General features: G+C 55.1%; 4 protein-coding genes across 4 annotated transcripts; 3 read left to right on the forward strand and 1 right to left on the reverse strand.

Moving 5' to 3' along the window:
• Window positions 1-2,381: 2,381 nt before the first annotated feature.
• W97_08171 (uncharacterized protein) lies at window positions 2,382-3,314 on the forward strand (the record flags this gene model as incomplete). Its single annotated transcript, XM_007786040.1, has 2 exons — window positions 2,382-2,832; window positions 2,884-3,314. 2 exons carry the CDS (start codon window positions 2,382-2,384, stop codon window positions 3,312-3,314), a joined length of 882 nt encoding a protein of 293 aa, XP_007784230.1.
• Window positions 3,315-4,806: 1,492 nt separating this feature from the next.
• On the reverse strand, window positions 4,807-5,309 carry W97_08172 (uncharacterized protein; the record flags this gene model as incomplete). Its single annotated transcript, XM_007786041.1, has 2 exons — window positions 4,807-4,938; window positions 5,076-5,309. 2 exons carry the CDS (start codon window positions 5,307-5,309, stop codon window positions 4,807-4,809), a joined length of 366 nt encoding a protein of 121 aa, XP_007784231.1.
• Window positions 5,310-5,733: 424 nt separating this feature from the next.
• W97_08173 (uncharacterized protein) lies at window positions 5,734-6,428 on the forward strand (the record flags this gene model as incomplete). The annotated part of the gene is made up of 2 exons (XM_007786042.1): window positions 5,734-5,981; window positions 6,047-6,428. 2 exons carry the CDS (start codon window positions 5,734-5,736, stop codon window positions 6,426-6,428), a joined length of 630 nt encoding a protein of 209 aa, XP_007784232.1.
• Window positions 6,429-7,866: 1,438 nt separating this feature from the next.
• Window positions 7,867-11,402, forward strand: W97_08174 (uncharacterized protein; the record flags this gene model as incomplete). The annotated part of the gene is made up of 4 exons (XM_007786043.1): window positions 7,867-9,426; window positions 9,475-10,192; window positions 10,251-10,535; window positions 10,588-11,402. The coding sequence occupies 4 exons, from the start codon at window positions 7,867-7,869 to the stop codon at window positions 11,400-11,402; spliced, it is 3,378 nt and encodes a 1,125-aa protein (XP_007784233.1).
• Between the last annotated feature and the right edge of the window lie 23 nt (window positions 11,403-11,425).

Below are 11,425 nucleotides of genomic sequence, written 5' to 3' on the forward strand. Positions count from 1 at the left end.
GGTTGACGGCAAGAGCTTGGACGACATGGAAACATACGGCGGAGTCGTTCTCACCTAGAACCTGAACTACTTGTGCATGGATCTCGTGGCTTTGCTGCTTGCCCGCGGGGGATGATTGCCATCGCCCGGTGATGCTCACGCCCACGCCTGTAGAAAGTCTACACAGCCGAGAAATGTAACGTCAGCATTGGCAGCGTCACAACGATCTGTGAGGATCTCGGGGAGTCTACGAACCCTTCTGCCTGTTCAGGAGTCAAGACCGCCTGCAGTGTTTCCAAGGTGGAGCCATCTGCTACGGCAGCAAAAGCCACCCGCTTTTGCTTGCGGACGGAGCTGATGAACCCATTGACTTTGACCCTGTCACCCGCACAAGGGGCGGATTGGTCTTGAGAAGGCCGCAGCAGCGATGCTATGCTCGGCGGGCGAGTAACAGTGGATGTCTGCCGCGCATTAGGGGCCCATGCCGTGCGACCCTTTGGACGCGACCTGCAGCCGCTTCGAAAGACCCTCCGTATCATTGAAACAGAGAGCTGAGGTCACCGCATGGAGCGTTGTTCTTAGGCTGGCGACGGACGATGGACTTGTTGGCGATCTGGATGTCTCCCCGAGGCGACCAAAACTCTTCATGGACCGTGCGCAATCTCTGAGCATCGACCATCCCATGTCTGCGAGATACAGTACTCGTATCCAACATCCACTCTCTCTCCCCGCCAGATATCCGAGCTCCGCCCCGATTAAGCATGTTCCAACCAAGTGCTGTTCCAGGAAGGTCTTTTCGTCCGAGGGCTGGATATGTTTTCATACTCCATTTGGGGAACGGTTCCCAGCTCTGGCGCAACTGCGGAACGCGCTTGTGCTGTTATCGACCCGCGCAAAACTTCTTCCAACGCCAGTCCAATCTCTGCACCGAGTCTACAACCGAGCTGGCAGTCTAGACCTTCCGTTGTATTTGATTGTGGACGAAGTGTGTTCATAAAGCCTTAGCGCAAACGCGGTTAAACGTATCGCAAACCACATCGGCGGGTTCCCGCGCGCCAAGGAACCTTACCTGAGTCGGTCTGCTTGAGGCTCTCCCGCCAGCAGCTGCACGAGTGCCTGTTAATCCGAGCCCACGGAGTCGTCAGTCCGGGAAACGTTTTCTGTTCTGGTCTGTCTCTACAGCGGCCGTCCTGCTGTACGCCGGCCCTTGACGACATGGCGGGAATAATAATCTCGACCGTGGTGACCTTGAAGGCGATCGGAAGGCCGCCAAGAAGGTCCACCGCAGCGGAACGGCCGCGGCAGTCGTTTTGTGCAGCCGTTCCAAACGAGGGGACCGTACTTCTGCAGCAGAAGGGTCCAGCATACTCAATTCAGCAAAGAAGCAGAGACGACACCCAACTTCCCTACACGTGTATTACAAGCAATGCCTGCCATTGAAAGCCGGCGATGGCGTTCAACAGCGTCAGGCCGCGCTCTAGAGCGTGTCGGATGGCCGCACACCGGCACAACAGCTGACATCGCCCTCGCGAAACATGCAACAGCGCCACACCCGCTTTGTCGCCCGCCGTCGGTAAAACCGCCATCCCTTGTGCTCCATTGGGCGAACGACCGTCAGCGTGCGCGCCTAGCACCCGCGCTTATGCAGTGCTAGAAACCCGAACTCCCCACAGAGCATTGACAGTCTAAAATCTTGAGATCTCGCGCTACTGAGTAGTGTACCAGGATCTTTGTCGCTTCCACTAGCTACCTAGGTAGGTGCGCGATCACCGCCACTTCAATGCTCCGGACGTTCACCAGATCCACCCATGCGGAAAGTCTGAAGAGCACCTCGAGAATGCTGGCCTCGACCGGACATCGCCGTCGACGAATTAACAGTTTCCCTCCAGGCATTGAGAAGAAACGCCCGAAGCTCATCACACTTTACGCTCATCCTCCGTAAGCTGTGTCTCCTCCCCGCCCTAAATGTGACGAACTACGATGCTTGGCTACGCCTGCATCCCAGGAGCTCCATGGGCTTTAGACTGCTCTGCAGCTAGTGGCCACTGGGCGGAATCGACATGACTTCGAACATCCTTGCCCTATCGTAGTGCGTTACTACCCGCACGCCCAGCTGGGAGTAGCATGAACTGCTTTAGAGATCGAGCACCGGCGTGCATTTTCATTTGTCGTGGCCCTCATCGTTCATGCAAATGAGCCATCTGCGGCTCGGGACGCAGATGCCAGCGTCGAGCTACTTAAAGACCTAGTCTCGCTCCTCGTTTCTTCAATTCCATCTTCAATTTCGCCTTCAATCTCATCCTTCCTACACGCCGTTGAGTGCTTCGTTTCCTCCGCCAGAAGAAGCTGACCTTACCACCTTGACTTCTTGTCACTCGGTGTGCACGTTCAGAGAGCTGAAGATGCCTCAATCAAGGCCGAAGCCCTCAGAGATCGCCGCGGAAGCCAAAAAGACATATATACCCTACATCGAGCGAGCTATGCGGCAATACCCAGCCCGATCCATACTGTATCCCGATTCTTCTCTGATGCGAGTGAAGGGTAGTACTAGACCTAGCCAAAGACTACGAGTGGCCGTAATCGACGGAGATCCAGTTGACGTTGCCCTCGACTGGTACCGTCACAATACCAAAGATGGACTGCCGTCACCTCCTACTTCTCAGATTCCTGTGGTCAATATGGCGAACGAGAAACGCGCAGGCGGTGATTGGGAATCCGGTCTGATGGCGCCAGAGGAATGTCTTGCTCGACGGAGCAATCTTGTGCATACATTGGTCACACCGTGGGATTATAGCAATGCCACGCCGCATTACCCCATGCCCCAAAGAGGGGGTATCTACTCGCCACACGTTGGTATGTCTGCTCTTCCTTTAGTCAACGAAGTTTTGGCTCATGCATCCATAGTCGTGTACCGTGATGGACCTGATCACTACGAACTGTGGAGAGACTTCAGACCGTTGCCAGTCATCTCCGTTGCACCAGTGAGACGTCCGAAGCTGGACGAGAGCGGAACGCAGTACTCTTTCGTGCAGGAGAAGGGACTCATGATGGAGAAGATGCGCACCATACTCCGCATTGCCGCCTACGCAGGCCACAAAGACATCTGCTTGGGGGCGTTCGGCGTGGGGCCGATCTTCCGCAATCCGGTGGCAGAAGTCGCAAGAATGTGGAGGATACTCTTGTTCCATGAAGAAGAGTTCAAAGGTGTTTTCTCCAACGTCGTCTTTGCCATTGAGAGCAACCAACCTGGCAATTCCAAGGGGGGCGCATCGGACTTTGAGGTGTTCAGGGAAGAGTTCAGTCCTTCCAAGATCTTTCCTACTACATGGCGCTAGGGCCCTTGTCTCTCACCCTCTCAACAAGGAGCGAGTGGCGGTGTTTTGGTTCGGACAGATGGATTTTCCTTGACTCGTGTGTGAGCGAACTTCGCGTGTGTTGGCGCTGGCGTTGGGCGGGAGACAGCCCTCGAGCATCGGCGTTCCCTGTCGGCGAAGGATTCGCCTACCTTAGCAACTGGACCTTTTCGCGTCCAGGAAAAGCAACTATTAATACTCAACATCTTGGCACAGCACGCTCTGCCCCATGCTGGAGTGAATCGCGGCCAATGGAAGATGGCGCGTCCCCAGAACGCCCTAAGGCCGATCGTCGATAAGCTAGGGCAAGCTGCAGCATCTCGTCCGTTCGACGGCTGCATCGTGGCTTCAGGAAGCGACTGGTCCTCGAGCTGACCGGATGCACAGGGGACCGTGGGATCGGCAAGCACATGAGCGCGTCATCTCTCTGCGCCTGATCGCCGGATGCAAGATTCAAGCCCAAGATTCAGCGCTGCAGAGTCCGGATCCACATCCCGGATGTCGAAGAGCGCCTCACAGCTCAGCAAGGGCAGAGCAAGGCTCCTGCACGATCCCACCCTGCCGTTCGCTTTCTCTTCTTGGGCAGTGTTGGGGCGGGGACAGCACGCGCGACTTTGGAGGCGTCCGACAAAGGCCTGCGGGCCAATTGTCCTGCCTGCTCCGCTCCTTGACATCCATGCTGCGAACGCCCGGACACCATGCATCGCCCACCGCGCACCGGCCGCGCGGGTGGAGAGATGCAGGATCGATGCCAGATTTCGCAGACACGGCGCTAAAAGTTGTGAGGCCGCGTTGCAGGCCAGCCATCCCCGCAGCACTGGCCTTGCAAGGCCTCCATCGCACCACCCGGACCTACCTCCCCTTGTCCCACCTGACCCGATGGAAAGATATCACACGTTTCCCAGTTGGTTCAGTAAGAGGGCTTCCAGAGGCGTCCGCTTCTAACCAGGAAGCTGGATATGCAAGCAAGAACAGTCTTTGCGAAAGCCTCCTCTGACGTTGCTATCGTCTCTCCTCGCAATCGGTACACGCCGCCTCTGACGATGTGTTGCAGACGACATCGAGCTGGGCCCCGAGGTGTGCACGCGGAACAATGCCCGAGACACCATGCCGGCATGTCGTGGAAAACGCTGCTTGTACGATGCAAAGAACTCGCCTTATCGGCTTTTGTGACTCGTTGTACAACCGTCTCACATTCCGCCCACCTCTGCCGAACGTGTGCGCGGGCAGCGACCTCACGCAAGTCACAGGTTGTCATACAAGCCTTGAGGCCTCCCTGTAATCGTCCTTGCCTATATCTACATATAATCCGCGCTGAGCGCATATCCGACGAACTCCGCTACGCCTCGCACTGACTCGTAGGAATTGCGCCTGTCTTTTGGAGACCGAACAACAAATCGGCCGGTCGTACAATGCCCATGATATACACTCCCCAGCCTGTCCGCTTATGGAACCGAATAGACACCCGCCATCGCTATCGAGCACCAGAGCCGGGCCCGGGTAGCGCGACGCCTTCCGGCAGCGGCTTCGCGCCTTCGGCCTGTAGCTGCTTCAGTGTCTGATCCTTCTTGTATTCCACTACTCTCCGTTTCTTGAAGTATTGCACCTGAAATGGCAGCCGTCAGCGTCATTTCCACGTAGATTGCGCACTGCCCTATGCTCGCGGATGCTGGCAGCCTCACGGCCTCCGCCTCTGCTCAATCACCCAATGCAACGGCTCGGGAGTTGAGTGTTTGTACGCACCCAGCTACTCGCGCAGTTCTTCCCAAACTCCACGTCCTCCTTCCCGCAATGCTGATCGGCCAGCTGCTTGTCCTTGACGGCGTCTAATATGTTGTTTCGGTCGAGGCATTGGAAGAAGGCGTCGCGAGACTCCCAGCACGCGGCGCGGGAGGTACGATCTGGCGCTATGAAGGCTCCATCTGATGACGCCTGGGGTGCTGCGGGTGCTTGCGGCTCCGAGGAGAACCAGCCCATGCTTCAAGCTCTGGGATCGCGCGTAGGGCTGGGATGGCGGAGCGGGAGATGCGGGAAGGGGCTTCGTCGGGCGGGTGGTGGCGTTGTTTCAAGGCGGACGCGCGTGCGGTGGTCCCTTTGGGGTGTTTGTTTGCTTGTTCAAGTGATGAGATAGCGTCTCGTTTGCGATAGAGCTGGTGGCGTGCTGATTGAGTGTCGCTGCTATGGATTCATGATGCCCGGGATTCTTCGAGGGAAGCTCGGGGTCGGGATCGGCACCGCGAACCTCCGCTTGTCACCTCCAGCACGAGCAACCGTTAGCTGTCAACCTGCAGGCTACACAACACAACCTCTCTTGCGACCGCACACGCGCAGTCAGCGCGAACCACTGTCCACGAACACGCACGCCTGATGCCCCCACGGTTCTCGCCCCCTCGATAGGCCGATGCCCCGCCGCAGACGTCCCCCTCGCCCCGGCGCCCTCGCAGACCTCGCTCCCCTCCGCATCCTGACCCAGATCGCGCTCCTCCAAGTCCTCTACTATGCGTGCGCAGCCGTACTCATCCTCTTCACGGCGCTCGTCGCTGGGAAGGAGCTCAGTCTGGACCTCCTCCTCAGCTGGCGCAGCCTGCGCGGCGACATCACCGTCGGCTGGATGTTGGGGCTGGTCTGGATGCTGAATAGTTTGATATGGTATGCGCGGTCCCCCGTCCGTCGATGTCACAAAAAACCCAGCTGACACGTCTTCTCGCCCGCAGTGTTGTGTTTCTCCTCCTCTTCATCGCCCGCTCCAAACTCATCCCGGATTTCGCGTGCACGATCCACTTCCTCCATCTTGTGGTTACTTCGTTCTACTCGCACTCGATACCGACGAATCTGTTCTGGTGGGCGCTCCAGATCGCGAGCGCGAGCCTCATGACGTTCCTGGGCATTTGGGCGTGCCAGTGGAGGGAGCTGAAGCCGATCAATTTCGGCGGCGGCGGCGGCCCGAATCGAGCGGCACGGGCAAATGCTGTGGCAGCAGGCGCTCAAGAAGATGAGGGTATTGGGTTTGGTCGCGGTCGTGGGAGGGGAAGGGGAAGAGATGGGGGCGGGGAGTATGAGATGGTTGGGATGAAAGAAGGCGATGCGAATGTGTAACAACTTTGGCGTTTCTTAATCGGTTGATTGCATTGCATGGAGTTATTGGGATCGCATAGATGCCATTGTCGCGCTTGCTAAGGAAGTGGATATCCGAGATTGCATTAGACATCTCTACAGCTCATCACAAAGACGAACGCTCTTGGCCAGCACCGCATCTTGAACGATGTTTTTTCTTTCAAGTGAGGCAAGAGTCAGAAACACTCATAGCTCTCAACCTCCCTCCCAGCCAAAAAGTGCCTGCTAGCAGCTAGATCGAAGTTCACGATCCCGTCCGTTGCCATGAACCACACCGACCGGGCATCGCCTCTACCGGCTCGCGGCCTGCCGTGATGACTGCTCACGCTTCGCTCCTCTGGGCTGATGACGGGGTGAATGAGGCAGATGATGTGTGCAAGCCTAGCCATATCAGCCTCCTGGTCGATACTTGCTGCTGCTGAGGGCCGAGGGATATTAGATATGCGCGCTTTGTGGGGGTGGAGAGGGAGGTCAGGTGTATCTCCTAGTTCCCGGTCAGTGTTTCTACTGCTTTGGTTTCAAGACGTGCTTCTACCTGGAGAGACTCGCTGCCGCAGAGGGAGCCCAAAGGTCGTGTTTTCGTTTGTGTTCGATGTGAAGACCAGATGAATGGTTTCGCTTAAGGGCTGTCCAGATGCAGATGGTGAATCGCTTGAGACTGGGAGTGGATCTGACTCGGACTCAGAGACAAGAGGGCTTTGAGAGCCTACACTGTGGGCTTGTTTAGGGAGAATGCTGGTTGCTTGAGCCACGCAGATGCTGAGGAAAGCTATTAGAATGCACCGCATATTAGGAATGGAGAGAGCTCTGAATCAAAGGAAGAAGGTTGAACGGCTTCACTTCAGTAGAATACCTAGGCCGCCAGAGTAAGAATGGGTTCTTCTTATGGTATCTTTTTAAAAGTGGAACACGTTCGCGCAGAAATGCGCCCATCGCGCCGCAAGAATGCTCCTACGGCATCAAAGGGTAAAAAAACAGGCCTGCGGGGAATGCGCATCTAATGTATCTTTCTTCTACGGTTTCTCATTGATTCCTGAGGTGCAATATGTGAGCAACTCACGGGTCTTAATAAGGTATCAAAGGCACTCGAGCTGGTTGTGAACGTTAGCAGTCATGGTGGGTTTGATGCAGTTGAGCGAGCGATGAATTGGCCTAAGACGAATTATCAGGCCGAAAAATACAGTTGCTGACAAAGGTGCTTGGCGTACGTGAATCACGAATATCGGTCTCAGTCTTAACCACGAAACTTCTTCCGCAAGTTGAGCGAAGCCATTTCGCTCAAATTACCCGCTTGGCATCGAAGGTGCTTCTGCTCAGCAGACTGCTCGTAGTGCTGCCACATGGCAACTCCACCATCAAAGAAGAAGAAGAAGAAGTACGAGGATTTTGTCGGAAGCTGATCTCAGCAATCACCCTGAAGATGGAGGACGCTATGGAAGGATTTGAGTTCCAAAACGGGCCCTACTTCGCGGCCCCATCTGGATCAAGCAAATACACAGTGCAAACCATCTACGCTGGCCTACCCGTCGAGACTGGATTTGAAGCAGAATATCCAATTGTGCACGAAGGGTTTGAGCCGATCCAGGAAGGAACTCAGTATGAAGACCTCGAACAAGACGGCGGACTGAGCGTTCTACCGCTTGCGTTGCGTGAGCAAATCGAAAGAACACATATTTTACCTAACCGACGGTCGCAAGATGCCGCAATAGAAGATGAAGAGGATGAAGTTGCCAACCGAACAGCCAGGGGCGAGTCGTTACTGCAAGATGGCTGGTATGACGCTAATCGTCGAAGTGTGGATCCTGACTACACTTTCTCCGATGATGAGCGCAGTGTGGATGAGAACATCGACGAAGACATCCCATCTGAAGATGAAGACGCTGCTGGTAGGGGTCGCCGTGGTGGTCGAAGAGGTCGTGGATCACGAGGTCGAGCGTCACGGGGCCGTGGCTCCGCTCGTGGAAGAGGGCGCGGTGCGAGCCAGACAGGATCCAGAGCAAGCCAGGCCGGGAGGGGAAGACGTGGAAGGCCTCCCAGAGGGGAAGGCCAACGCGGCGGCGTCAAAGGCAAAAGGGGACCAAGAGCTGGGGCGAATCCTGGTGCAGAGTACATGCGTACTCAGGGTTTAGCGGCCGATGCCTACGTGGCAGGTAAATGGGACGAGGCTTTAGCATACGCTGAGCAAGCGGTGAAGATCAACCCAGACATGCTTCAGTCTCACAGTCTAAAATCTGAGATTTTCGAGAGAATGGGCCGACCGCAAGATGCTGCAGACGCTTTGTTCATCGGAGCTCACACTGTCCGGAATACTGAGCTATGGAAGAAGGTCGCGGAACGGCTTCGATCTGTCGGTGGCGGTGATGAGAGAGCACTCAACCAAAAGGTTTCCTACTGCTACAGCAAGATAATCAGTATTGATCCTGACGACCATGAGACCCGGGCAAAGCGCCTCGAGATTCTCCTGCAACTCAACCATCTCAGAAATGCTATCAGAGAATGCGAGATGATCCTGCGTTCTTGTCCGGATGATATAACGGTTGTCACGCAGTTGGCGCAGTTGTACGTCGCGGACAAGCAACCGCAGAAAGCAGTCGATTTCTTCGAGCAAGTCGTTACTCGGCTTACTGAGGACGAAGAGCCCGAGACTAGTTTGTTTGACTGGGGCTTGCTGAATGTATACATCGATCTCATTGTGCTCAACAATGAAGAAGAGGAAGGCGAGAAACATGAGCGAGGCCTGAGGGAACTTACACAGTGGTCGAGATGGCTGCTAGGCCGAAAGGAAGAAACATTCTGGGATGAGTTTGCCGATGACCGGGAATGGGATATGGAGCATTCTCCTCGAAGAACAGCTGTATCCGAATTTGTTCCCGGCAAGCACCCCTTGAACGCATACGGACAGGGACTGCCCATAGAACTTCGGATCAGAATGGGCATCTTTCAACTGCGTAGAACACATCCGCTTTTGGACGAGGCACTAGTAAGTGAGCACAATGTATTCTGCTAATACATTACTGACTATTGCCAGGAACATTTCGAATCACTCGATCCCGGAGATGATTCGGCAGATGCAACAGTCTTGACTCACGATGACCTTTTCCGGGAGGTCGCCGATGCGCTCAGGGAGAAAAAACATTACCAGGAGGCTGTACGCTTCTACGAGCCCCTTGGAAAAGCACACCAAGTCACCGACCCTTCCTTCTATCTGTCCGCGGCCGAATCCTATAAGGCGATCGGCTGGCTCGAGCATCTTGCCTTGAGCTATCAGTCGTACTTGCAGTTCGATGATACAGATGTGTCTCACCGCATCGAACTTGCAAAGACGTACGTGGAGCTTAAAATGCCCGATCATGCTGTTCAGATCGCGGATGAAGTTGTCAAACTGGGCAGACGAGACCTTGTCACGGCAGCTCAATTAGAATCAACCATCCCGGACTCTTTTGATGATGCATATCGGGTTGCTGCCGCGAAGCGCAAGTTGCTGAGTAAGGAACCCGCCAGCAAACCTTCTCTCGAGGATCCAAAGGAGCGCACGAACACCATCAAGTCGATGTACGAGCAAATGAACGGTCTCAAGAGTAGCATGGATGCGGGAGACGATCAAGCTATGACTGACTGGATGATCCTCGCCAACACGCTCATCGAGGAGTTTCGTCAAACTAAAGTGTTTTACCCTAATCGGAACAAATATATCAAATATGGAGAGTACAAACCGCACAGGCTGCAAGGGAGGCACAACAGACATGGTGGTGTGGAGCGGAACACTACATTGACTGAAATGCTAGCTATGGCGCAGAAACTAAGAAAAGTGGACGGTAAGCGACCGTTCATCCTTACGTACGCGATCGAGACATACTGACCTCGATACAGGCGTACTCGAACCGGTCGACCCTGACGACCTAAACGTCACCCCCGACGACTTCCGCGGCATTTCATTCGACGATTGGGTGGACATCTTCTGCCGATACGCTGTTAGTCTTGCCAAGCGTGGGCAGGCTAGGGAATGCTGGCCCATTCTCCACTCTATGCAAGAAGCAAACATCTTCTTCGAAGGCCGTCGACTACAGCACCTTCATGTATGCTGGCTAAGTGAGCAGTCTCATCCTCACTTAGTACTTTCTTAGCTAATAGATGACCTCAGCGTGCGCTCTTCTACTCCATGACGAGAGGCAGGTTTGCGACGAGATCCGCTGGTTCATGCGCCATCACCCTTATGCGAGCGAACCATACCGCCTCTACAGTCTCATCAACCGCGTCTGGCGTGGCAGTCCGCGAACATGGTACAACTCGGGTCCGTCCCAGAAGTACTTTTTGCGACTGATCAAGGAGATGGACTTTAGTCTTCTCGACCCTAAAGTTCGTCGTAATTTCGAGTTCTCAAACCAAGAGCTTAGCAGCTGGAGTGGATCCGGAAAGAGCTTGGGTAACAGACATGGACTTGTGGATCACGATCCTGCACTGCTTACGCTCTACGCGCACGTCATGGCGGCAGGAGGCTCTTACCCGAATGCGCTGAACTACTACTTCCGCGCCTACGCGCTGAGGCCGGACGATCCTGCCCTCAACCTTTCGGTAGCGGTTGCTTACGTCCATCACGCGCTTAAACGAACGGCGGAGAACAGGCAATATCAGATACAGCAGGGCATAGCCTTCCTGTTTCGGTATCACGAGCTCCGAACGAAGGACAACAGAGCGGTCCACTGCCAGGAAGCGGAGTTTAACGTCGGCCGGATGTGGCATACGCTCGGTCTGAATAATCTGGCTCTCCAATCGTACGAGAAGTGTTTGCAGCTCAGCGATCGCGTACGAAAGGAGCACGGACAACCTTACGATGAGGTGCAAGAAGACCTGGAGGACTTTGCGGCGGAGGCAGCATACGCTATACAGAACATCCTAGCGGCAAATGAGGACTTCTTGGGTGCAAGAGAGGTGACGAAGAAGTGGCTCGTCATATGACTGACAGCACATTTCTTTCAAAA

Source organism: Coniosporium apollinis (genome assembly GCF_000281105.1).
Source record: "Coniosporium apollinis CBS 100218 chromosome Unknown supercont1.50, whole genome shotgun sequence".
Taxonomy (NCBI): Eukaryota; Fungi; Ascomycota; class Dothideomycetes; genus Coniosporium; species Coniosporium apollinis.